At 43.9% G+C, this 27398-nt stretch overlaps 1 protein-coding gene across 1 annotated transcript in view; it reads right to left on the reverse strand.

The window, feature by feature from the left end:
• The window catches only part of SAE1 (SUMO1 activating enzyme subunit 1), a 90318-nt gene that overhangs the window by 41288 nt on the left and 21632 nt on the right, over positions 1–27398 (reverse strand). The window contains exons 4-5 of the mRNA XM_089652012.1: positions 17664–17806; positions 13547–13646 (exon numbers count right to left, since the gene is read on the reverse strand). Coding sequence (XP_089508138.1) covers positions 13547–13646; positions 17664–17806 — 243 coding nt within the window. The remainder of the gene's footprint in view (positions 1–13546; positions 13647–17663; positions 17807–27398) is intronic.

Genomic DNA, 27398 nt, shown 5'->3' on the forward strand with positions numbered 1-27398 from the left:
CAAGCATTTTCTAATTTAAATATGTCACTTTGCAAAGTCTGTCAAGTAAAAACGAAGTCCCATTTGCAACACTTAAGCGCGTGTGAGCACCTAAGGCATCCTAATTTATGTCAGAGAGGAATAAATTAATGTAAGGGGCGGGCCTGTCCTCAGCAGCACGAGCAGATTACACAATGATATCACCATGTAACGTTCAAGTCATCTATACATTAAAGGGAAAGTGCTGTGATGCTGAAAAATAATGCCATGTTCCCCCAAACATTTTCATTTTTTTAATTCACAAAGTATTTGATATCCTTAAACCCTCTGGATAAACAAAGGTGTAGTTTATTATATAATCAAAGCCTGAAAAACCTGAATGCCTAGGTTCTCTCCCTCTGTGCTCTCATAGGTTAGAATATAAAAAAGAAGAAGCTAAAATGGCTGCAATAGACAGCGCATTCAAGAATGCCCTAAATAAATGCTGTATTTAGACTGAAAAAAAACCCCTGTAAAAGTAAATGATCAAGACAGTCAGTTATAGGATGTTAAACCCCATGTAACACTTGGTTTTTTGATGATAAACAACGACCTCCTTGGAATTACTTGCTCCCTGTCAACAAACATTTGAGATCCATACACCAGAACACCATTGGGCAGTGAAAGCGCTCAGTTTCCTTTGAGAGTCATACTGTATTCTGACAATCACTGAAAATACTGTATTCTGATAAACAACAACGCCCGGCCTGCACGGCTGCATATATGTGAGCCGGGGGTTAGATTTCTGTTGGCTGTCATCGCTCAGCCAATCCAGGCTCAGGAAAGATTGTAACTTTACATCTGGGATCCACCCATATGCCTGACAAGCAGCTGGCTCAGCCTCTCAGCGAGCTGCAGTGGCTGAACAAGCTGCTTCTGCCCCTTCTACACCTCGGCCCAGTGAAGGAACGGACGAAACCAGAAGTGACAAAATAACTTGGTCAGCCTGGAAAGACAACTGGAGGTGGCGGGGGTGCAGGTGGCCAGTATAACCACTGCAACTCAAGAAAGTACAGGGATGTCTTTGGATGGCAAGTGGTTAGGACACTTGCCTCACAGATGTTACGACTACGTACACCTTGTCAGGAGACTTCCTGTACAAAAGATCTAAAAGTGATTGTAAATCCTCATTAAAATAGAAATAAAAAGCAATAGATCTGTGTATAGATTTAAAAAAACCATATAAAGCACATTGTCCCCTTTATTATTAAGTGACCACACACTCTCTTCTCAGCTGCAAAGGATGCTCAGAGAACTGGGGGAGGAGAAACAGCGACTCACTGGACTTCTCAGTGAATGGCTGTGCAGGGGTGTCAGGACAGGTCTGATCATTGGAGGAAAGCAGGCTGAGAACTGACCACACTGTGCTCTCATGCATAGCAGTGTGGTCAGCATTTAATAGGAAAGCAGAGGTACTGGCAGGAATACCAGGGATTTCACACAAAGGAAGCAAAAACAGGATACAGAACAAAACAGGATACATTTACATACAAGTAAATGGTACAGCAGGCACATATTACAAACATGAAATGTTTACATATTAAAGAGTGAGAGACCAACAATCTATAAAACAAGACAGGCAAAAACAAAACAAGACAAAAACTTGACCTTTGACAGTGCTGAAAAGCAGGCGCTAGTCCAGATCCAGCTGCAAGGAGGAGACATTTTGTCCCAGGGACAAACTCCTAGGAAACTCCCGAGACTCATTCCAGGTGAAGTATTGCCTCCATGTCCATTATGGGCCTTACAAGAATTAAACTTACTAGTATTTAACCCCAAAGGATTCTCAGATTCAGCAATGCACCAAGTCTCCAAAAACCTGGGCTTCAACAGGCATGCTGTCAAATCCAATGATTGTTAAAGCAGGATGGAAAATTGGTCCTTGAGACAAAAGATCCAGACGATATGGTATTCAGCATCTGCCAGGAGTATTACCAGTTTAGTGTACCACAACTGCCTGGAACATGTTGTAGCAATGAGGATCACTGGAATGCCCTACATACCAATCATGGAGACCAGATAAGGAAAAAAGCTTCTGGGGAGGTAAGGCATAGGTCAGGATGTACTGATACCACAAAGCCACCAGAACATCTACTGCTTCTGCTAGAGGATGTCTGTACCTGGATGCAAACCCAGCCAGTTTGTTGTTGAACAAGGAGGCCAGGATGTCCACATGTGGTGTCCCATACCTGAGAAATTTCCGGTGTAGGGTCCACTTCCCTGGGTTCAGCTGCTATCAGCTGAGGAAGTCTGCCTGCCAATCATCTATGCATGGGATGTACATGGTAGATGAGATGGGAACATGACGTTCCATCTAGGACAGGATTTGGTCTAGGACAGGATTTGATTGAACTTTCTAGCTGTGGCAAGGCTTCTGGTTTCTCCGTAATAGGTGTTGTACCTGAACACCGTGGCTTTCTTCGAATACAGATTTGATGACCTTACAGCAGGATAGTTTAATGCTGCAGAGACAGCCAAATTGTCTAACATTTCAGGATGTTGATGGGGAGACAACACTGACAACCAAGTCCTCTGCATCGACAAGGTGCCCAGGATTCCTTCCCAACCCACCAGGCTTTCAGTCATGAGAATCTGCCCAAAGATGAGAAAGAAAAAATTCCAGATTCCAGAGCCAGATTCCTAAGCCACCAGGACAATTACAACCTGGTCCTCAGGTCCAAATGAATGTGTTTATCCAGGGTCTTGATTAATTTGTCCCATAATGACTGTTAGGACTGCCTCAAAGGAGACTACCATTAAGCTTAAGAAGCTCATTCAAAAGTGAACAGCTGAATGACTCCTGGACTGGAGAGCTGAAATCCAAAATCAGAGTTTGAAGTTTTTCCTATGAAACACGTTCTGACCCGACCTTTGTCCACAACAATACCCAGAAACTCCAAATGGCGAATCAGTACCATTGATGTGAGTGGTGCACCAAAATAAAAACTCTGGTGCTGAAACCGAAAAATTCATGATGCACTTGCCTAAAACCGAAATGGACAGTTTTTAAAACTGAATATATTTTTCAAAACGCAATTGTTTAAAAAAAAAAAAACCACACTTTAACCACTTGCCTACTGGGCACTTATACCCCCTTCCTGCCCACGCCAATTTTCAGTGCTGTCACACTTTGAATGATAGTTGTGCGGTTATGCAACACTGTACCCATATGACATTTTTATCTTTTTTCACATAAATAGAGCTTTCTTTTGGTGGTATTTACTCGCCACTGGGTGTTTTTTTTTGTGCTATAAACAAAAAAAAAAAAAAGAGCAAAAAATATAAAAAAATCTTGGTTTCTATTATAAAATTTTGCAAACAGGTCATTTTTCTCCTTAACGGATATGTGTTGATGAGGCTGCACTGATATGTAACATTGATGGGGGGCACTGCTAGGCAGCACTGATGGGTACTGATTATCACTGCCCTGATGATCGGTGCCGAACCGTCCTCTGACAATTGCCGGTTATCGGTAGTACTTTCAACATGCTGTGACGCATTGACTGCGTGAGGAAAATGCAGCTGATAACCAGCAACTGCATTTACCCGGTGATCTGCTGGGTCAGTGGACACAGCGATCACGGAGTGCGCCTGCTGTGCGCGCACGGATTGACAGCGTGAGGAAAATGCAGCTGATAACCAGCAACTGCATTTACCCGGTGATCTGCTGGGTCAGTGGACACAGCGATCACAGAGTTCGCCTGCTGTGCGCGCACAGGAGGGCGCGTTTTGGGAGGACGTCATATGACGCCCTCCCATAATTGGACAACCGCACTGTAGCCGTCATTCGGCTATAGCACGGTTGGCAAGTGGTAATGAATAAAAAAAAAAGAAAATATACGCCAATTTTTGTTATAAATTATAAAAGATTATGTTACGCCGAGTAAAGATACCTAACATGTCATGCTTTAAAACTGCGCAAGCTCGGTGGATGGCGCCAAACTACGGTACTTAAAATTCTCCATGGGCGAAGCTTTAAAAATTTGTAAAGTTTACCAGTTTAAAGTTACAGAGGAGGTCTAATGTTAGAATTTCTGCTCTTGGTCTGACGTTTGCGGCAATACCTGTGGTTTGAACACCGTTTACATATATTATGAAGATGGCCTACTTATGCATTCACCACTGCACACGAGCAGGCGTGCACTTTAAAATTTTTTTTTTTTTTTTTTTTTTTTTTTTTTTTTTTACACACTGTCTTTTTTTTCTTTTTTAATCACTTTCATTCCTATCAAAAGGAATGCAAACATCCCTTGTGATAGACATAAGCAGTGACAGGTCCCTCTTTATGGAAAGATATGGGTCAATGAGACCCCATATCTCTGCTCTACAATGTAAAGCATTGGATCAAAAAAACAAAAAACAAAAAAAAACCGCAATTAATTAATTGCCCTGCAGAAGATTTACCCCATTTCATAACCAGGCCATTTTTTGCTGTTCGGCACTGCGCTATTTCAACTAATTGCGCGGTTGTACAATGCTGTACCCAAACAAAATTTAGTTCAATTTAGTTCATTTTTTCACTAATAGAGCTTTCTCTTGGTGGTATTTGATCACCTCTGCAGTTTTTTACTTTTTGCGCTATAAACAAAGAAAAAAAAAAATAAGACCGAAAATTTTGAAAAAAAAAGGACAGCACCTTGAGAGACCTTGGCTCCTCCCCACCTGAGGAAACGCCTCCACCCAGAATAAAAGTGCAGCCTCCCCCACCGCACTCAGGCCATAGACGGGTCGTTTATTGGCCAAATTTTTGTCCGCACGCAAAATTGGCCGATATTCACGCCGTTAGTGTGGCCAGCCCATCGGCCGTTTTTCGCGGATTTTCTCGTTTATTTTTTAGCGGCCGATAAATGGCCCGTCTATGGCCAGACTAACTTTGATTTTTCCCCTCCCTGTCTTTCAGGACAGCACCTTGAGAAGATACGTGAGCAATCACCCCTAGGACGGGACCACCGCTTGTAGAACCTTGCGTCCAAAGGCCTGCTCCTCTAATGAGACTAGGTCATGTCTGTAATGCTTAACGAAGGTGTTATAATTGGACCAGGTAGCAGCCTTACAAATCTGTCCTGGGGTTGCACCAGCCAGCTCAGCATATGTGGCCGCCATGGCCCGCGTGGAGTGCGCCACGATGTCCTCCGGAACTTCAAGACCATCTGTCAGATATGCCTGTCTAATTGCCAGTTTTAGCCACATAGCTAAAGCATGCCTAGAAGCTTTACAACCCTTCCTTGCTCCTGAAAAGGATACAAAAAGGGAATCTGACTTCCTGATCCCTTTGGTCCCATCTAAATAAAGGACACATCTTCTAACATCCAATGTGTGAAAGTTCCTTTCCTGGTCACACAAGGGGTTAGAACAAAATGAAGCCAAAGTAATTTCTTGGCCTCGATGAAACCTCGAGGCTATTTTGGGCAAGAAGGCTGGGTCCATCCTAAACGTTAGCCTATCCACAAAAATCTGGAGGAAGGGGGCTCTAATTGATTGGGCTTCCAATTCACTTACTCTCCTCGCTGTAGTAACCGCTACCAGGAATACTGTCTTGAGGGTCAGGATTTTGAGGGATCTTGAATCCAGAGGTTCCAATGGGGGGGGGGGGGGCTGTCAGCACAGTAAGCACTGTCGTCAGGTTCCACCTTGGAAAGGGCCTCTTACTGGGTTTTGTCTGGTCAAGAACTTAAAGAATCTCGCCACCAACTCATCCCTCACTAAGGGAGACACCAGGAATACACTAACAGCTGACACTTGGCCTTTCAGCATACTCACTGCTAGCCCCTGGTCGGCCCCCGCCTGCAAGAATTCCAGGACTGAAGCTAAGCTATGTTCCTCTGAGGAAGTCTGAGCACACCATCTGTTAAAAAGCTTCCAGACCTTAAAAAAGGTATATAGAACGGGTCTCCTCTTTTCTACTATTTAGGAGGGTGGATACTACCCAAGCTGAAAACCCCTTGTTCCTCAGCAGCTGTTCCTCAGAAACCAGGCCGCTAGGTTCCATCTGTCTACCTCGGGACAAAGGACCGGACCCTGAGAATCAAGTCCCCCTCAGCACGGCAATATCCAAGGGGGGTAGACAGCCAGGGCCACCAGGGTCGAAGATCAAGCCAGTGCGGGGCTATCAGTATCAGGGAAGTTTGCTCGGAGAGTGGGGGGGGGGGGGAGGCGTAACCACAGGGAAAAGTCACACCGCTGCGCTAGTGCCAACGCCCAATCCCAACGGTTTAGGGAGAAGAAAACCGGGACTTTGGAACTCTGGCCGGATGCAAAAAGGTCTATGGGTGGAATCCCCCACTCCCCTATGATGGCTTGGTACCCCCTTTCCTGGGGTAGAAAGGTCTTCTGAAGGGTGGAATCCAGTTCATAGCCCAGGTACACCATCCTTTAGGCCAGGACCAAATTCGACTTACGTAAGTTTATTAGCCAACCTAAACTCTCCAGGTGTCTCATCACCAAGGTTATGTCCCGCAACAGCTGTTCCTCGGAGTCTGCAAACAATAGGAGATCGCCCAGGTAAGCCACCAGTGAGACACCTCTTAGACAAAGACACCAGGGCCTCAGCCATGATCTTTGTAAAAATCCTGAGTGAGGTGTAAAGCCCAAAGAGCAAGGTTCAGAACTATAGGTGAAGGATTCCCTTGGGGCCCGTACCGCCAACCTGAAGAATTTCTAAAAAGCATCAGCAACTGAAACGTGTAGATAAGCGTCTCTTATGTCTATTGAGGCCAGAAAGCGTGGGGGGACCTGACCAAGAAAATGGAATCCATATAAAATCTCTTGTATTTTATGGTCTCGTTCAAGGGCATGAGGTTCAGAATGAGCCCACACTTTCCAGAAGGCTTTCGGACCAGAAAACGTGGGCATAGAAAACCCCTGCCGATCTCTGCGGTGGGGACCCTGATGACGACCCTCTGCTCTTCCAATTCCTGCAAAGAAGAGAGCAGGGCCTAGGCCTTCTCTTGGGTGCTCCATCACTAACAAACTCTGTGGCGGCGGTCTCCGAAATTCCAGGCTTGTACCCGCTCCTGGGGAAGAAATTTTTTCACCCCCTGTGCATGGAGGTTTTTTTGTTTTTTTTTTAAGGGGAAAGGCTTTTTTCCTGTCTGCGGTGCGTTCCAGCAGTCTCAAGACCCGGGCCAAAAAGAAAATCCCCTGTGAATGGGATGCCGCAAAGTTTAACTTTGGTGGTGATGTCCCCCTGCCATGTCTTGAGCCACAGGGCTCTGCAGGCAAAGTTAGTTAGGGCCACTGACCTCGCCGTCATTCTTATTGACTCCTCTGAGGCATACGCAATATAGCCGACCTCCACTAGTAAGGTCTGGAAAAAGGTTAATATCTTGTCCTTTAGGGATCCTGCTACGATATGGGCCTGTAGCTGTGTGAGCCAATATTCTATGTTTGGAGCTACCACTGTAGTGGCCATAGCAGGCTTTAGGTTAGATAGTGTGGAGTCCCAGGACTTTTAAAGAAGGGAATCCGCCCCTTCTATCCATGGTGTCAGACAAGATTCCCATGTCCTCAAAAGGCAAGATCCATTTTCCTGGGTACATGAGAAAATACAGTGTCCAGCTTGGGGCTTTTATTCCACACCGTGGACGATTCCTCATCAAAAACGGGAAGCTGTGTTTGAGAGATTTAGCAAAGGCTTTCTCTCCGGATCCTGCCACTCCCTCTTTATGGTTTCTACTAGCACTTCATGGACAGGGAAGACTGTATGCTTTTGTTCCTCCATACCCTGATACATTTGATCATGCAACGTGAGGGGCTTCTTATCTTCCTTAATCTCCAAGGTAGCATAAATAAATTCCAGTAAGTCAACAATCTCCTCCAGGGACAACTTGTATCTAGAGGCGCCTCTGGACTTGCTCAAGGGACCCTCCCCTTCAGAGTCTGCCTGGAAATACGAGTCCGGGGATGGGACCTCCTCCACCAACTGGGCTATTTGACTTCCTGGAGGGGGGCGTGGGGAGTGCAGTCTGTGTATAAGGCAGAGAAATTCTCAACCAGAGACCTAAAGGAATCAAAAGGTAGCCGTCGGTTCCCTAATTTAACCAGGTCCCCCTGAGAAGGAACTTCCTCCCTGATCAGGCCCTCAACACAAGACTCACACAGTACCTTTGTCCAGGAGTCTTTGAGGGTCACTTCTTTTTAGCCCCGTGGTGCAGCTTGGGCTTCTCCGTGACTTTCACCTGCAAACAGAGCACACAAAACCAGGGCTCCCATTAACCAAGGACAGAGACTGACCTAGGTGAGACCCCGTCTCGCCCCCAGCTTTAGTCCCTCCGACAACCAGGACAGCTGAGGACAATCTGTGTAGCTAGGGGCCACACAGATAAGGGAAAAAAAAGGCTCCTCTGAGCCACCTACCTGCTGGCGTCACCTGGTCTGGGCGCCTCTGCTCCGGACATGTTTCAAGGTGGTGGTCCGCCCTGGGGTCCTGCATCACCCACCTCTGCAGGATGCAGCTCTCAGCACCGCCGCACTCTGGTCCACACTTCAAGGGACGCGGCCGGAAGCCGCGTTCAGGAGGAAGTCCCCACCCCTCCGCCGGAAGGGACATCCCCCGTCAACTGGGCTGACCAGGGCTCCATTTGCCGGTGGTACTTCTCCCTCGGTCCCCCTGGACGCCGAAAAGTGAATGCCAGACACCCCAAACCTTACCTGGTGGCAGCTGGACCAAGATGCAGGTAAGGGACATACCACCCCTCATGCCGAGGTCAGTCCCTCCTTCCGCAAAGGGGGGGGGGGGGGGGTACAGGGGAACACCAGATGGTCCGCACCCGGTCCAAGCCCTCCCCCCATTTTACAGGTACAGAGCGATCCTCTGACCGCCTAAGACAGTCTCCCCACCGGAGAAAACACCATTACTGAGGCCGGTGGGGGAGGCCGCACTTTTATTCCGGGTGGAGAGGTTTACTCAGGTGGGGAGGAGCCGAGGTCTCTCAAGGTGCTGTCCTGAAAGACTGGGAGGGGAAAAACAAAACCAATATGTTTCACTTTGGGTTATAAAAAAAATCCAATAAACTCAAAGTCATAAATTTAGCCAAAATGTATTCTGCTATATGTCTTTGGTAAAATAAAAAAAAGAAAAATAAATAGAATCCCAATACATGCCAGAGCAGTACAAAGCCCCCCCCCCAAAAAAATGACCTTTTTTTGGAAAGTAGACACCGCAGGAATTTTGCGGAGAGGCATGCTGAGTCAGTTTTATTTTTTGCCACAATTTTTTTTTAAAAATGACCATTTTTTTTTTTGTAACAAAACTGTTACTTAAATGATATGTTGCTCATGCATGCCATGGGTATATGTGGAATAACACTCCAAAACACATTCTGCTACATGTCCCGAGTATGGGGATACCACACGTGACAATTGTTGACAGCCTAGCTATATGCAGGCTCCCAAAATTAGATGACCACCTCCAGGGTTTCAAAGAGCATATTTCCTCATATCACTTCCTCACTACCTATCAGAAATTGGGAGGCCCTAAAATGCGAGGATAGTACAAACACCCCCCCCCCCCCCCCCCCAGAATGACCCCTTTTTGGAAAGTAGACACCCCAAGGAATTCGATACGAGGCATGGTATTTTACGGATATCATTTTTGTCACATATGTGGGGGAGTTAGGAATCTATTATGCTGTATCCTGGCATTTCAGAGCCAACATTAGAAGCTTATGCCACATACCGCCCACTCTTGAAGGCCAAGCCTTTTTGGACACTGTTCACATGAAAAAAAACTTTTTTTGCTAGAAATTTACTATGAACCTCCAAACATTATATATTTTTGAAAAGCAGAGGCCCTAGAGAATAGTGGGTGTTGAAATCACACATTTTTTTTGCAGCGATTTTTCAAACGCAAATCTTTTGGGAAAAATACAATTTTTTGAATTTAATGCACAAAAACACACTATATAGCCCAATTGTTTGATAGAGTATAAAAGATATTACACTGAGTAACTGGATACCAATCATGACATGCTTTAAAATTGCACATGCAAATGCCCGTGCAATGCCAACAAATTACATACATTTTTAATAGCTTTAAAAGCCTTTACAGGTCACCAATTTATATTTACACAGGAGGTCTAGTGCTAGAATTACTGCCCTCGGTCTGTCGTTGACGGTGATACCTCACATGCATAGTGCAATCTCTGCTTACATACCAACACGGAACCAACGCTTGCGTTAGCCTTTGCGCATAAGTAAGGGACAGGGGTGATTTTTTTTCTTCTTTCGATCACTTTTATTGTTATCACAGGGAATGTAAATATCCCCTGTGATAGCAATAGGCAGTGACAGGTACTCTTTTCCGAGAAATATGGGGGCTATTAGACTCTAGATATCTCCTCTGCCCTTAAACCAATTTAAAAATGGCACTGTTTATATCCTACAAAAAGGAAATGATGAAATGCATGTAGCTTCAAGTCACTTCAACCATAGAGATGAATGGAGCCATTCTGGTCTCTGATTAGCTCTATGGTCAGCCAGCAGTACTTCCGGCTGCATTCTCGGATTCCCCTGTGGGACAGGGCAGCACAACAAGAAGGGGGGGGGGGGGGTGGAGGAGATGGCTGGTAGACTGTTCCTTCCCACTGCTTGTAAAAACAATCCAGCAGCAAATTGGCCACTAGGATTGCTTTTACATGAAAGCAGACAGCCAGTCTGCAACGATACCAGGATGATGCCTGTAGCTGCTGCAGGCATCATCCTGGTATAATTACTCAAAGTCCAGCGACATACCAGTACATTGCTTGTCTATGTTGGGCACATATGTAACAGCAGAGAACATGGGCATACGATGAATCGGGTCTGTGAACCAATATGACCACAATTCAATCTTTTTTGTAATATCCATGTTGGAGGTTAGGCCCTAAAAAGTTTTAAATTCAGACACCGCGATAGGTTTCCATGAGAATTGTTTGGCAAGAGCTGAATTTGGGTGGATGGCGATGTATTGTGTGTATAAATTGCTTTGGTCCACAATCAACTGGTACAAATCTTCAATGAAAAACAGCAGAGGGGCTAAACACTAGTGCTGGCCACAAACAGGTCTGATCCTGCTAACACTGCTTTTTTGGGGACACTATACAAAGGAGGCACTAGTATAATTCTGTTCATGATCATTATATTGATCCATACAAACACTACACTAGTAATGGCGGTGGTCAGCAACTTATAGCATGAGTGCGATAGTGTGCGGGCAATCTAACGCTAGCTGACCCTGGCTGGAAGGGTGCTAACTGACCCAGACACTATCTGATGTCGCTATATACTGACACCATACTAATGGCACTGGCTGGGTGACGGGTTGATCAAAGGGTTAATAGGGGGCGATCTCAGAGTTATACGTGCTAATGTAACGTATGTGTGTGTAGTGCTTTTACTTGGTGGCGTATTCGTTCTCTCCCCGGACCATCAGCATGCACCCCAAAATAGAAATCAACGAAAGATTACGTTGCTTTGGCCAGAGCCGCTGCTCACCTGCAAAATGCAGGTAAGCAGTCGGCAAGTAGTTAAAAAAAAAAAAAAAAACACCTTAAACTTTTTTTTTTTTAAATTCTCAATACGGTATTTTTCATGTATTTTTTTGTAAATACTTTTCTCAGAATAGTACAATGTTACCATACTAACACTGTACTACTGACCAGAGACTGCAGACACCGTACAGGAGATGACCAGAGACTGCGGACCTTTGGGGAGGGAGGGGGAGCGGGTACCTGAATCTGACAGGTACCCGCTCCCACCTAGTTGTCCTTCACTCTTCTTTCCGCGCCGACTTCTGTGACAGCTGGGTGCCCATTGCGCATGCGCGAGAAGCGCTGAGCTTTGTGAATGGCCCAGCGCCTTCTGGGACCTGTCATGTGTCCCAGAAGACACCAGACCATTCACAAAGCGCAGCGCTTCTCGCGCATGCGCAGTGGGCATCCGGCTGTCACAGAAGCCAGCGTGGGAAGACTACAGCGCTGGAGCGAGGAACAGGTAAGGTCCTGCAGGAGAGAAGAGCTGAGCTGCCGGCCCAATATTCTGACATGGTGGCGGCAGAAATACCGGACCGGCCGCTGTAAATTTGCTCCATAAGACGCACTGACATTTCCCCCCCCCTTTTTTTGGGGGAAAAAAAGTGCGTCTTATGGAGCGAAAAATACGGTAATTTCTCTTGCAATGTGAAGCTTGCGGTCATGAATAAGTTAGGTTTTTGACAGATCAAGAAAGTGATCTGTGATTGGCTGGAGCTAGTCTCATGGTACCAGGTGCTGTGAATGGGCCCATGTATCATGTGACAGTTGTGGGCAAATCACAGCTCACTAGGAAGAGAAACAGAGCTGTTATGAATCAGATTGATTCATAACAGCTTTGCTAACATTGTGCTCACGTGATCGCATAGCGATCACATGTTCACCGAGTCCCATTCACCGGGATCTTCATTACGCTGTGTCCGCCGGACACAACAGTCGCAGGTGGGGAGCACTGCGGGCCAAATCGGGCAGACAGTGTCCCCACTGTGTTCGCACAGCCAGAGCGACGTACCCATGCCTGTAGATGCTGCCCGTCCGCAGTACATGGCGGAAAGCAGTTAAGAAAAAAAAATGGCCTTGTTTACAAGGTGCTGGAACCGGAAGTGACGTTATGAAGTTGATCTGGTTCTCCAAGGGGATAGAGATGAGTGGAGTCCATCTTTCCTTCAATGATCTCTATGCCCAGAGCCAGGATCGTTGGATGGGTTCTCAGGTAAGGCTGATTAATAACCACAGAGGGCTTCAGGTGACACAAGATCATATTAGTCTTCACATGACATTGACAATATATTTTCACACCTGGTATTCATTTTAGGCCTGAAGATTACACAGAACCCCCAAAACATTATATATTTTCTCAAAGCAGACACCCTAGAGAATGAAATAGTGGTAGTTCCAATTTTTTAAATGTCTATGAAAACGCACAATTTCTATAAAAAACAAAAACTAAAGTAAATTTTTTGGGCAGCCAAACACAATAAATTACCAAAATTTGGGTAAAACATAAAAAGATAGGTAGCACTTCAAAAGCCCCTATAGGTCATCAGTTTAGGGGGAAGTTTTGTACTAGATGTAACAGGTGTATCACAATCAATGTTTTCATGCATAGGCGCCCTGACGTGTGCATTTACGTTCACACGTGCGTATATGTGAGGGTGGGAAGACCTCAATTTATACACACACAACGGCTGTGTATAAAACCCCCCACTGTCAGGTCCGCATGACATACTGATCTTGCAGAGAATGTGTTAATATGTATTACTTACAAAATTCAGATCTTCAAACAGTATTTTTAGGAAAACTGGAAATCCCCTGTCTGCTCAGGACCCCTCCACGTGGTAACACAAGCAGAGAGGTCAGGACCTCTTCTTACAACACAAAGGGCCAGCAATCAAGAAGGGAAATCCCATTTTCCTTGGAGTCCCCTTTAATGCATATTATCTGAAGAAAAGCATAACGTACACTAAGCTCTATTCATAGCTCCTCACCCGAAGCAAACTACCCCCCCCCCCATGTGGTACCTTTTTAATCATTGTACTCTCTGTATTATCAATCTTTGTTTTCTTAGCCTCTGGACCATCTTCAACCTCCTTATTACCTTTTGTCACCTTCATCTTCTCCCTGAAACAAAAACGAAATACAGTTAAAAAAAACAAAAAAAAAACCCCCACACACAGAATGGTGTAACTCATTCACAGAGGAAAATACTATATACCGTATCACAAAATATGAAACCATAAGCATTTTATAATAAATAGATGTATTCCCCAAACGGCAGACACTACATGTTTTGTGATTTCTTTATCAAATAGTCTGTTGTGTGCACCCTTATTCTGGTTTCAGTTGTAACTAAGGACTCCTCCATTTCCTCAACTTTAGAGCTAACAACCATTCCCCAGAATCAAGTCCAGTCTAATCATTACCGTTATCCTATGAACTAAATTAGATGCTCAATAGACAGGGCATGCCTGCTGTAGGACAGGGTTATGTCCAAAGTCAAGCCCATAGAAAAGGCCAGGATCAGAAAAGGAGAATGGAAACACCTTTTCTGGTTATCAAAAATAATAGCAGGTTTTAATTGCACTTTAAAAGATGTACATTTGGGGGGGACAAAAAAGATTTTCATGTGACTAATTTTTACAGATCAGAACAGACCCTCATGCTTGTAACATATAATTATGGATGTTTACACGCAAGGCAGACACAAACCAAATGATAGGTACCCTTCATTTTCAGTTACCTAGCAGTCAGGCATGTATGCGGAGGTCTACAAAACATCAAAACTGCCAGTTTTAGGTAAAAACTAGAGATTTAAATTTTCCTTAAATTATGACATTTTTGGAAAAACTGGGGAAAACCCCCCCCCCAAAAAAAACAACAGTATCTTTAGTGCCAGCTCACACTGATGCAGTGCAAATCTGGTGCAATTTCACAGTGTGATTTCTGCTGTGACATGTGAGAACTGAATGCGATTTCTGAGGGGACTAGGCATAGCAGGAGATGAATTTCGGACCACACCCCCACTAAAATCAAACAGGATCCTTTTTATTTATTTATTTCAGGTACTTATATAGCACCATCAATTTACGCAGCACTTTACATATATATTGTACATTCACATCAGTCCCTAACCCTCAAGGGGCGTACAATCTAATGTCCCTAACTTTCATTCATACATACACATACTAGGGGCCAATTTAGACAGGATCCAATTAACCTACCAGCATGTCTTTGGAGGAAACCCACACAGGCAAGGAGAACATGCAAACTCCAGGTAGGTAGTGCTGTGGTTGGGATTTGAACCAACGACCCTAGTACTGCCAGGTGGAAGTGCTGACCATTTAGCCACTGTGCTGCCCAGGACAGAATCAAATACGCACCACATATATGTGAACAGCCTGCATTGGAAATAATGCTTTTACAGATTACATGAGAATCTATGCTTTTTGGATCGCATCTGATCTGCATAGAATTTGCATAAGTGTGAACTGGCACTTAGGGCATCTCTGGCATGCAAGGGATGTGTTTTGTCATCCTTGTAGCATTTGGAAAATATTTCTTCTAACAATATTTCCTAATTGCAGCTGTGCTCTCAGTAGAAATTGAACAGTAGAAATGTTCCCAAACTCTAGATGTTGGTCTCACCATTTTCCTGAGAGTAAGAAAAGAAAAATCAATTTACTGAGCAGACTATAGGCAAACATTATACTGAAGAAAAAAAACACAAAAAACATTAATTTATGGATAGACTAATTTGTCAGACAAATTTACCCTCTTACTGGTCAAATAAGGCCTGAGAGGACGACAGAAACTACTGTATCCTAACAAGCACTGAACTGTAGAAGGTACAAGATGGAGCCTACAAGCAAACTCAACTGATGCTTTTCCCCTTCAGTGCCCCCCTAGCAGCAGAAATGCATATTTCTCATCTGAGACCTACACTGAGAAGTATAGTGTTACTTCGATTGTATTCCAGGATTTGCTTGTCTTCGGTTGACAGAACTTGCAATAATTTGACTTTAAAGTCTCAGAAATGTTTCATTAAGGTTTTCATGTTATATAGTTTGAGTACCAGGTCATATTTATTATTGTAAACATATTCCACACTCTTCACTTTTTCCAGAAAAAGTGGTTTTGAAACAAAAAAAAAAAAACCAAAAACAAAACAAAACTTTTTTCCCCCCAATGTTTGTTTTTTCCCAGGCCTTCCCAACTCTAGATAAAAACACAAGACTGTCCTAGCAATAGGTCACTAACAAGTTAAATTTTGCAACCGACTCAACATACAGAACACATTTTCATATGTAAAGTTGAACCCATGGTTCTCACATGTTGGAAGGGTTCAAATTGGAATAAATTAGCAAGTACTTATTTGTTGTCAAGGTGTCAGTAATCACAGGGGAAGGTGAAGCTGGGCAACAGCTCAAAGACTACCACATCTTGGCATTTGGATTAGCCAAATTGCTGTGGTAAAGCCTCATCAGTAAGGAGTACAGGAAACCATACATTTGTATCTACAAAAAGCTGGCAATAATTGTATGTTTCTTCAGAGGGCAGATTCTCTATAGCACTGTGGGATATACAGTAACAGTACTATGCTAATTAACCACTTGCCTTCCAGAGGATTTACCCCCCTTCCTGACCAGGCCTTTTTTTGCAATACAGTGCTGCTCCCACAAATAGAGCTATCTTTCAGTGGTATTTGATTACCTCTGCAGTTTTTTTTTACTTTTTGCTATAAAACAGATTAAAAATTATTTTTTTTTTTTTAATTAAATTTCATCATCAATTTAGGCCAAAATGTATTCTGCTACGTCTTTCCTAAATAAAAATCCCAATACATGTAAATTAATTGGTTTATGTGAACGTTATAGCGTCTACAAATGGCGTTATATATACACACTGGAATTTATTTATTTTTATAGTAGTAATGGCAGCAATCAGCGACTTATAGCGGGACTGCGGTAGGCATTCTGACACTGGGGGGAACTGACTAATTGCCACTGACATCTCGATGACACGAATACAGTGATCAGCGCTAATAAAAAGCACTGACTCTGTACTGACACTGAGCAAGAAGGGGTTAACCTCTGGGGCGATCAAAGGGTTAACTGTTTGCTGTGTGTGTTTTACTAGTGAGACAAGTTTCTCTGTATTGCTCTGCTGTGCAGAGCACTACAAAAGTAGCCTGTCCCTGCTGACGGGAGAGATCTGTGTTTACATACAGACCTCTCCTCTTTCACTGTTCCTCTGCGATCTAACTTCCTGTACACTGCGCAGTGCACTTACATTTTTATTAGGAGTACCTTATCTCTGCTTGCTTTAACTTGTAGTATACACATGTACATTGCACTTGTATTCTCCATAAACACTTTAACCACTTGACTACTGGGCACTTATACCCTCTTCCGGTCCAGGCCAATTTTCAGCTTTCAGCGCTGTCACACTTTGAATGACAATTGCGTGGTCATGCAACACTGTACCTATAAGACATTTTTATAATTTTTTTTCACACAAATAGAGCTTTCTTTTGGTGATATTTACTTGCTACTGGGTGTTTTATTTTTTGCGTTATAAACAAAAAATATGAAAAAAAAAAAAAAAAGTTTCTTTGTTTCTATGATAAAATTTTGCACACAGGTAATTTTTCACCATCAATGATGTGCGTTGATGAGGCGGCACGGATCATCAGTGCCGATCCCTTCAATGACAATTGCCGGTTCTCGGCAATTCTGCCCTCATGCTGTGACAGCGTGAGGAAAGTGCAGCCGATAACCGGCAACTGTATTTACCCTGTGAACTGCTGTGTCATTGGACACAGCTGATCACGTGGTAAAAAGGCCACAGTGATTGGCCGTTTACTGTATCACGTGATCGGCTGTGATCACCGGCGGCACTGGGTGACCGCCACTGGGGGTGCGCGGGGGTGGGGGATGTGTTCTGAAATGACGTCCATGGACGTTATCCCTGGATTACACAACCGAGCTGTAGCTGTCCTTTGGCTATAGTGCGGTTGGGAACAGGTTAAAAACAAAAACTGGTCCAAGGCTAATGTGTCATATGCAAACATCACTAACTCCAGTGTGCAGGTACTAGGAAAGCTGAGGAGAGGCCATGAAAGTCAGCCTATCAACTTACTCAACAAATTCATGCTCTCCCAGGTCAGCAAACATGTATCCATGATAACCAAAGACATCTCCCGCAAAGAACTTGATGCTGTTTTGATGGCAGATCTGGTCAACTTTTACGAGCAAGTCTCTTGAGCAGCAGGTCAGACATACCTGGGAGCAACAAGAGAGGAAGAAGTTGAATACCTGAAACATTCAACATTTACAGGGAAAACACAACACTTTGTCAAATTTTCTCTAAACATTTATTTTAAACTTTAGTTTCTTTTTTTCCCCCCATATACATCTACATTTATTTTACAAAAAAAAAAAAAAAAAAAAAACACAAACATTCAGGTTGGAATACTTGATAGGTCTGTAACCACTAGCCTACAGGGCACTTATGCCCCCTTTCTGCCCAGCTCAATTTCCAGCTTTCAATGACAATTGCGCGGTCATGCAACACTGTAACCATATGACATTTTTATCATTTTTTGTGACAGATAGAGCCTTATTTTGGAGGTATTTAATCAACTCTGGGTTTTTTATTTTTTCTTAAACCAAAAACCACTGAAAATTTAGAAAAAAAAAACAAAAAAACCCGTTTTAGTTTTTGTTATAAAATTTTGTAAATAAGTGATTTTTCTCCTTCACTGATGTGCGCTGACGCTGCACTGATAAGGGCACAGACTGGCACTGATAGGCGGCAATGAAAGACAGCTCAGATGGGCACTGATATGTGGCATTGATGTGGCACTGGCACGAGGCACTGATGGACACTGACAGGTGGCACTGCTGGGGCTACACGGATCATCAGCGCCCTGATGATCAGTGTACATGTCTCCTTCCGCGGAAAGCAGGTTACCGGCTCTCCTCCTGAGCTGTCAGCGTGACAGCTCGAGATGAGAGAAATGCCGATAACCGGCATTTCCCTGTTTACATGTGATCAGATGTGATTGGACACAGCTGATCACATGACTGAGCTGACATCTGAGCCGACATCTTCGGCTCTTTCCGTGATCGGTAATCCGCTGTGTCCTAGGGACACAGCGCACCGCCGATCGCTGCGCGCTCCCTGAGCTGCGCATGCGCGCTGAGAATGGAAGGACGTCATACGACATCCTCCCAGAACAAGAGAACCACCTTGCATCCATCATATTACTATATGGCGGGTGGGAGGTGGTTAAACAATAAAATTCAGACGGGACCTTCAGACCAAAACACTAGGGGGGAGTTACAGAACAGTTTCCCTCCAAGATATTCTGCAGCGTGTAAGCCGACCGCCTGTTAACCACTTGCCTTCCGCCCTATAGTAGAAGTACTGCTACAGGGCAGCAGGGCTGCACAAAATCACGCATTACACATACACGTACGTGATTTTCATTTACTGTTAGGGGGCGCGTGCACCACCCTACCCATGCGGTCACTGGCAGCTAGAGAAGTTAATTGCCGGGTCCTGGCCGGCGATTCCCCGCCAGCACTCAGTGATAGTCAGGGAAAGCTGACAAGAGAGAGACCCGTGTGTAAACAAACGTCTCTCTCCTGTCAGCAAGGACATGCTGCTTTGTATTTCTGTGCACAGCAGAGAAATACAAAGCCGCATGTCTCCGTTGTAAAACAGCACATAATGTGAAACACACACAGCACACAGTTAACCCTTTGATTGGCCCCGATGTTAACCCCTTTCTATTTAGTGTCATTAGTACAGTATCAGTGCTTTTTATAAGCACTGATCACTGTATTAGTGTCACTGGGGACATCAGTGGCAGTTAGTCAGTTCCCACCCAGTGTCAGAATGCCCGCCACAGTCCCACTATAAGTCACTGATCGCCGCCATTACTAGTATAAAAAAATAAATAAATATTCCAGGATATATTCTGCCATTTGTAGATGCTATAGCGTTTTTTGGCAAAGACATGTAGCAGAATACATTTTGGCCTACATTTATGATGAAATTAATTTTTTTTTTTACATTTTTTATAGCAAAAAGTAAAAAGGTTTTATTTTTTTCAAAATTGGTCGGTATTTTTCAATGTTTATAGCACAAAAAATAAAAATACCACAGAGGTGATCAAATACCACTGAAAGAAAGCCATTTGTGAGGGGAAAAAAAAAAAAAAAGGACATAAAAATTTAATGTACAGCATTGCAAGACCGCACAATTGTCAGTTAAAGTAGCACAGCGCCGTATCGCAAAAAATGGCCTGGTCTGGAAGGGGGGGGGGGGGGTAAATCGTCTGGAGGGCAAATGGTTCAGAACTATTACACAAAAAGCACTTGTCCAGAGTCCATATGCAGGTGATACGTACATGTGGGGACTATTTATATGTAGTCATAATTCACTAATGAAAATGGTTTGGAACAAAAGCCATTTGTTCCCATTTGTTGGGGGATGGTCCCCAGCCACCAAATACTACTACTGATATATACAGTAACCAAGCAATGTATTTTCACCAAGCAATAGCCTTTTCAACTGGTTGTCAGCAGCATCTCTCTCAGCCATTCCGAAATGCTGTTACCACTGCCCCTCCTCCTATCAGCACTTATACAGGACCAGTAGGAGGAAGCCAGTCTTCTGCAGCCTGAATGGGTCTTGTGAGCACATTTGTCAGCAAAGCCAGTAAACAAGAGCATAGCATAGCCTTTGTTCTGGAGATCTGAGCCAAACAGATTGTGTTAAGAGTGCTGGACCAGGTATTGGAAGAATAGTAGAAGCTCCGATTCCAAAGCAAAAAGCAAGTATCACCTGGAAAGTCCTTAAGGGTTTCCAAGTACTTGAAATAATTTAGGAAAAAATTGACTAGTACGAGCCCAGTCAATTTTGTTGTAAAAAAAAAAAGAAAAAAAAAAAAGAAATATCCAATGGGTTTAGGGAGCTCAAAACTCCCTCTTCCTCAGGGATTGAAATAAAAGGATGTAACATAGTGCAAGTATAAAGGACGTAGTTACACATAAGAAATATACTGTATAGTATATAAGAGGTATTCTAACACAGTATTATCAGATGGATAATAAAGGGTACATAATAAAGAACATGAAACATCAATCACGCATACTGTATATACACTACATACAAGAAAAACCTCGTCTCAAAGTGGCAATGAATTACAGAAAGGTAGTCTAATGGTATGTTGTCAATGTGAAAATAAAACGATATTATGGATATACTATGATGTAGACGCAATTGTAACAGTATCATTAATACATAACAGGATAATTTAACATAAATCTGCCTTAAAGTGGAACAGCAATTCTAAGCTAATATTCAAAGAAAACTCGCCCATCCATCCAGGTCTCCATATTTTATTTTGCTGAAGAATTATTTTGAAAAACACCCCCTGGCACTTCTGGCAGTGGCCATCTTCAGTAAAGGGCAGATAATTCATGTAGCATTTACTTCCAGGAATTCCTCTGCCCTTAGCACAGGCATTGCCTTAGCTGGGGACCCCCCTTCCCCTCCTGAGGACTGCTAGGATGTTTGACATTATTTGCCTAGGCATGAAAACCAGGAATTAACTAAAGAAATGTAAAAAAAAAAAAAAAAAAAAAAAAAAAAAAAGTTTAAAAACACAAGTAAATGAGATATACTTTCCAATCAAATTACAAATGCTAGCAGAATAAGGATTAAAAATAATCCATGTTGATTGGGAGAGCGAAGTTCCACTTTAAGTAACCCAAAATATTTTGGCTTATGTAAAAATACTATAATGTATAAATGCAAGGTAGAATTATGTTAAAAACTTGGTGCCTCAAAGTGTTAAATACTGCAGTGCATTCTCTTTAGAAAACCCATACCCTGGCATTCATAAAGACTGGAGTTGGCAGATTTTGCTAAAGTGTCTCTCATGCTTTTCAAAAAAGTGGTGAAGAATGTGCCAAATTCATGTACCCGTCTAGAACTTGTACTTGAATTTGGCTCCCGCTGTGCCACTTTTAGAATGCATGGAGGCACTATTGCAAAATCTGTCAAGACAGCTTTTCTCTGTATGCCAAATGAGTTAATTAGCTGCACTTTTACATTTGGTGCACTCAATGCAACATATAATTTTACAACTATGTGAATTTGGTGCATGAGAAGCTGTCAGAACCAAAAGGGTTGCAAATAATTCATGAATACATTAAAGTGTTACTAAACCCAGGACCCTGCATTCATTATATCTGGTTTCCCACAGTAAACTTCCAAATACCTTTTCTCATCAGCAGTATATAGCAGTCTTATGACTTCTATCAGTGTCCAGCTGAGCACTGGTTAAAGCTAGTAGGGGTAGTTTTCCCTTCTCCTGACTGTCCTATGAGGTTGCATAACCCCTGACCCTCTGTCTGGATAGTGCTGATTGGCCCTGTGCTGATCACATGCACCCCCTTTAGCAATAAACACCAAACTGAGCATGTGCAGAGTGCCTCCTAGGGCTCTGTACTATCAGCAGATGGATTGGGGGCTGTGGAAGAAGGGGAGGATCAGAGAACACAGGATCAAACAGCCTTTTTACGCAATGCAGAGGATTAAACCCTTAGGTTACACAATTTGTATAAGAAGCATGCTTTACTGCATACAAAGACTGATTTTACTGTTGTGGGTTTATTAACACTTCAGCAAGATGGATTCCTGTCAGAAAAATGGTACAGCCGAGTTACTGGATTCCCCCATAGTGCTCTGGAAATCCCTTGTCTTCAAATTTTGTGTTTGTCAATCAAAGATTATGAGCAAGTGTGCAGAAACTGACCCAAACTACTGTAATTTGCATTAAAAGTACAGTTGTAGTCAAAGAGGCAAACAGCTAAAACAAATATCTGCCTAGAATTCCCCAATTATTATTATTATTATTACATTGAGTTTATATAGCGCCAAAGGGTTTGCTCAGCGCTGTACAATAGAGGGGGGGACAGTACATGAAACATTACAGCAGCTACGAACAGCACACGAGGGGTAAGAGGGCCCTACTCTTTCGAGCTTACAATCTGGGAGGGAGGGGGTAGTGGTACAGGAGGAAGTGGCTGTGGGGGATGGAGTGGTAGGAGGAATGAAGGAGAGCAGCAGTTAGGTGAGGGTGGGGTAGGCTTCCCTGAAGAGGTGGGTTTTCAGGGAGCGCCTGAAGGTGAGAAGGGAAGGTGACAGTCTGATGGATTGGGGTAGTGAGTTCCAGAGGATGGGGGAGGACCTGGAGAAGTCTTGCAGACGTGCGTGTGAGGAGGAGACCAGGGAGCAAGATAGAAGGAGGTCCTGTGAAGAGCGAAGGGTACGGGTAGGGTGGTACTTGGGAATCAGGTCGGTGAGGTAGTTAGGGGCAGTGTTGTGAATGGCTTTGTAGGTCAGAGTGAGTAGTTTGAATTTGATGCGTTGGGCGATAGGGAGCCAGTGGAGGGAGAGGCAGAGGGGGGTGGCAGAGGTGGAGCGGCTGGTGAGGTGGATGAGTCTGGCAGCTGAGTTCAGAATGGTCTGAAGCGGGGAGAGTTTGCACTGGGGTAGGCCGGTGAGGAGGGAGTTGCAGTAGTCAAGGCGTGAGATAATCAGGGAGTGCACAAGTAGTTTAGCGGTGTCTGGGGTAAGGAAGGTGCGTATTTTGGCGATATTGCGGAGGTGGAGCCTGCATGCGTTTGTCAGTGATTTGACATGAGGTTGGAAGGAGAGGTTAGAGTCCAGAATGACCCCAAGGACTTTGGCTTGCGGGGCGGGATTGATGGTGGTGACGTTAGTAGTGATGGATAGGATGGGGGGGGGGGGGGGCGCGGGCAGGAGGGAAGACGAGAAGCTCGGTTTTGGAGAGGTTGAGTTTGAGGAAATGGAGCGACATCCAGTCAGAGATGTCGTTTAGGAGGTGAGTGATGCGGGCGGAGAAAGTGGAGGTGAGGTGAGGGGTGGAGAGGTAAATTTGAGTGTCATCAGCATAGAGATGGTAGTTGAAGCCGTGGGAGTGTATGAGTTTGCCAAGGGAGGAGGTGTAGATGGAGAAGAGAAGGGGTCCAAGGACAGAGCCCTGGGGGACCCCAACAGAGAGGGGGAGGGAAGGGGAGGTGGCACCATTGTAGGAAACGCTGAAGGAGCGTCGGGATAGGTAAGAGGAGAACCAGGAGAGAGCGGTGTCTCTGATGCCAAGGGAGAATAGTTTATTAAGGAGGAGGGGGTGGTCAACTGTGTCGAAGGCCGCGGAGAGGTCCAGGAGGAGGAGGAGGACAGAGTAGTCGCCTTTGGCTTTGGCGGTAAGTAGGTCGTTGGTGATTTTGAGGAGGGCGGTTTCGGTGGAGTGTAGGGGACGGAAGCCGGACTGTAGTGGATCAAGGAGGTTGTTGTCAGTTAGGTGGGCGCTTAGGCGGTTGTAGACTAAGCGCTCCAGGAGTTTGGAAGTGAGTGGCAGCAGGGAGATGGGTCTGAGGTTGTTTGGGTCAGAGGGGTCCAGGGAGGGCTTTTTGAGTATGGGGGTGATGTGCGCATGCTTTAGGGGGGAGGGGAATACGCCGGTAGAGAGGGAGAGATTGAAGATGTGGGTGAGGGAGCAGATGAGGGAAGAGGGGGGTGACTGGAGGAGTCGAGAGGGGATAGGGTCTAGGGGGCAGGTAGTGAGGCGGGCTTCAGAGAAGACCCTGGTGACTTCCTCAGTGGTAGCGGGGCTGAAGGAGTGCAGAGTTCAATTCTGATGTATGGCACAAGAAAGGTAAAAAAAACCCCACCTCTGTCAAGCCTCCAATATTTGTGAGATTTCAAGTTTTAGCTAGCACGTGACAACTCAAGACTGTTAGAAAAACAGAATAGCATTTATAAGTATTTGTTTTTTTTCTTCATCTGAACGCATGAGGGCAAGACTGTAGACAGCCATCAAAGTTCAGTAGGTCCAACACCAGACACAATGCCATGAGTGTACAAAAAAGCCCATGAGGAGAGAGAGAAAAGAAAACACCACACAACACACAATGATATATAAAGAGAAAAAAAGTTTCTGCTAGGAAGAGAAAAACAATTTCTCCCAGTGAGGCAGCTTCCTGTTACTCTGTATTTCCTGATAGACACAGAAACACTGGCACCGAGCAGAACCAGCAATAGCAGCTTATATTATTAAGGCATCCATGTCAACACTTATACAGCACGTTCCTGCACGGCCTCGGGAAACTATTCTTCCTTTTGTGACAACAATGTGTAGACACGATTGTTTTCACTTAATACAGAGAAAAAAAAATGAGCAACTGCAGAACAATTACTTCCCCGATCACTCGTACTGCAGAGTGCATTGATACTCCCTGGAGACCTAACTCATGCAGACATGCTCTTCAAAAACATCCTGTTACTGGTTTCTTTATGTTGAAAAAGCTACCCAGGCAGGGGAAAACACACACACACACACACAGGCCAGTGAACCTGCAACAACGGCTCCCTCTCAGGTAGCGCTCAACAGGAATTCTGGGCAGCCATTGTCGCCTCCTCTCACTGAAGACACTTGACCAGATTAAGGCGAAAAACAAACACCCCTACAGATTTGTCAAAAAACCTTTACTTTCCTTTCAAAATCCACATTTTTAATGAGACCGTATATTACAACATACTTCCACAAATGTGGGCCACTGACAGCAAGCAAGATTTGGTAATCTGCACACACAAAAAACTTTTTTCTAACAAATTCATTCAAGACCATGTTGCAAAAATGAATACATCCTAATGAAGTCTTAGGCTGGCCATACACTATACAATTTTCTTACAGTTTTCTGACCAATTTCCTTTAGATTTACCTTCCACTATGTAGTGCAAGGGCCTGCCTAATTAGATACAATTGAAAGTGTTGTTTAGGTTTGACCTCATATTATATGGTTTTTGGTAAATCTAAAGCAAAAATCTCAGGAGAATTGTGTAATGTATGGCCAGCCTTAGGAGCAAAGATAAAGTTTAGACTACAAAATTCTAATTAAGAATTCAACAACATGTGAGTCTAATTATTCATTAAACAGGTGTCCAGCAGACCTGATTATAAATTGATTATATATTTATTGATTATAAAAGGGTGTTACTTAAAGAAAACCCCTTTCCATTTCATGCTGTCAGCAATGGCACCACATGGGAGAAAAATGTCACAAGGCCTAAGAAAAAAAAGTAGCAAAAGTGATACAAAAATTTAACAAAGATGGAACAGCAACCATCTCACACAGATGTCCACGGAAGTTAACACCTCAACAGGAGCATCTTCTGATGAGAAGGGTTAAAGAAAAATCTCCATGCAAGTTTACTGCAGTTAGCCAAAGAAGTAGAAAGCAATACTGGAGTGATTGTTTCCCGTGACACAATATGGCGTACACTGCAGAGGAATGGCATGCATGGGTATCGTTCATGAAGGAAGCCTCTCCTAAAGCTCATGCACAAAAAGCCAGGACCCATGCTGAAAAAGAAGACTACTGGGACTCTGTACTCTGGAGTGATGAGACCAAGATAAATGTTTTTGGAAACGATGGCTTCAAAACTGTATGACGTCACAAAAGTGAGTAGTACAAAGAAAAATGCATGGTGCCTGCGGTGAAACATGGTGGTGTCCTTCTGTGGGGCTGATGAGTGCTCCTGGTGTTGGGGAGCTGCATTTCATTGATGGTATCATGAATTCACAGATGTACTGCTCTGTATTGAAAGAGAAGATGCTACCATCACTCCGTGCCCTTGGTCATCATGCACTTTTCCAACATGACAATAATCCAAAAACACACATCTAAGGCCACTATTGCATCCCTGAAAAACAACAGGGTGAAAGTTATTCAGTGGCCAAGCATGTCTCCTGATCTGGACCCAAACACCTATGGTGAATTCTGAAGGGACAAGTTGAGCATCACTCTCCATCCAGCGTCCAGGCTCTAAAATAGGTCGTCCTTGAACAGAAAAAGATGTTGCAGTATGTCGCCAACTTGTTCATTCCATGCCTAGAAGACTTGGTGCTGTCCTTATAAATCATGAAGGTCATAAAAAATACTAGATGTAGTCGTTTTTGTTGTGGGGTGTATTCATTTTTGCATTGAATAATTTTAGTAAAATTTAAGATTTTGTAATCTAAATTATACTAGAAAAGCTACAATTTCTGTGGAAATTGTGTGAAGTGTTCTTGCCTCCACCAGTAGTCTACAACTGGAGTGGGCGGAGTAACTGGGTGGAGTGGCTTGTCACTCTGCTGCCTGCTCACACACCTGGGTTCCTATGGCAACTCACTCTACAGCAAGGGCAGAGAAGAGCGGTTAAAAACAAACTTCTCCAACTTGCTCACTTCACTGGCAGTTGTCATCTTCAAACGGTTGTAGTTTAAAAATTGTAACTCCTACACTGAAGAGCTTTATTTTGTGAGAATCACAAGACCCAGACCTACATTTTGATGCATAGTATGTCTCTGAAATATTACAAATGAAGGCACAGTTGCAGTTTAGAAATTGCACTTCAAAATTTGAGGTGGCTAGAGTGGAGTTTCAATGAATGTCAATGGGTGGGGTGAGTTGCAAACCAATGGTCATATTGTAAAAACTATCAGGACTATGGCTTAGCCGTGGACATTTTTAGTGGCAGCAGGGATAGCTGAACGTTTTGATATAAGATTTGTATAGGTGGGCTTGAAAATGAGGGAGTGATGGCAGTTTAGAAATCATGTCCTGATTTTTCTTCTCACACTCTAGCTTTCGTCAGCTCCCACTCTAGTTATGAACATTCCGCCATTCCTTCCTATGGGAGGAATTTCACCACAAAAACGACGATATTTCGTGAACCATTCGGCGAAACGTTCCACAAGTAATAGCACACCCATCGGGAACAATCTGC

This window comes from Staurois parvus, unplaced genomic scaffold (assembly GCF_062004578.1).
Source record: "Staurois parvus isolate SC_StPar_1 unplaced genomic scaffold, SC_StPar_1.0 ptg000668l, whole genome shotgun sequence".
NCBI classification, from domain to species: domain Eukaryota; kingdom Metazoa; phylum Chordata; class Amphibia; order Anura; family Ranidae; genus Staurois; species Staurois parvus.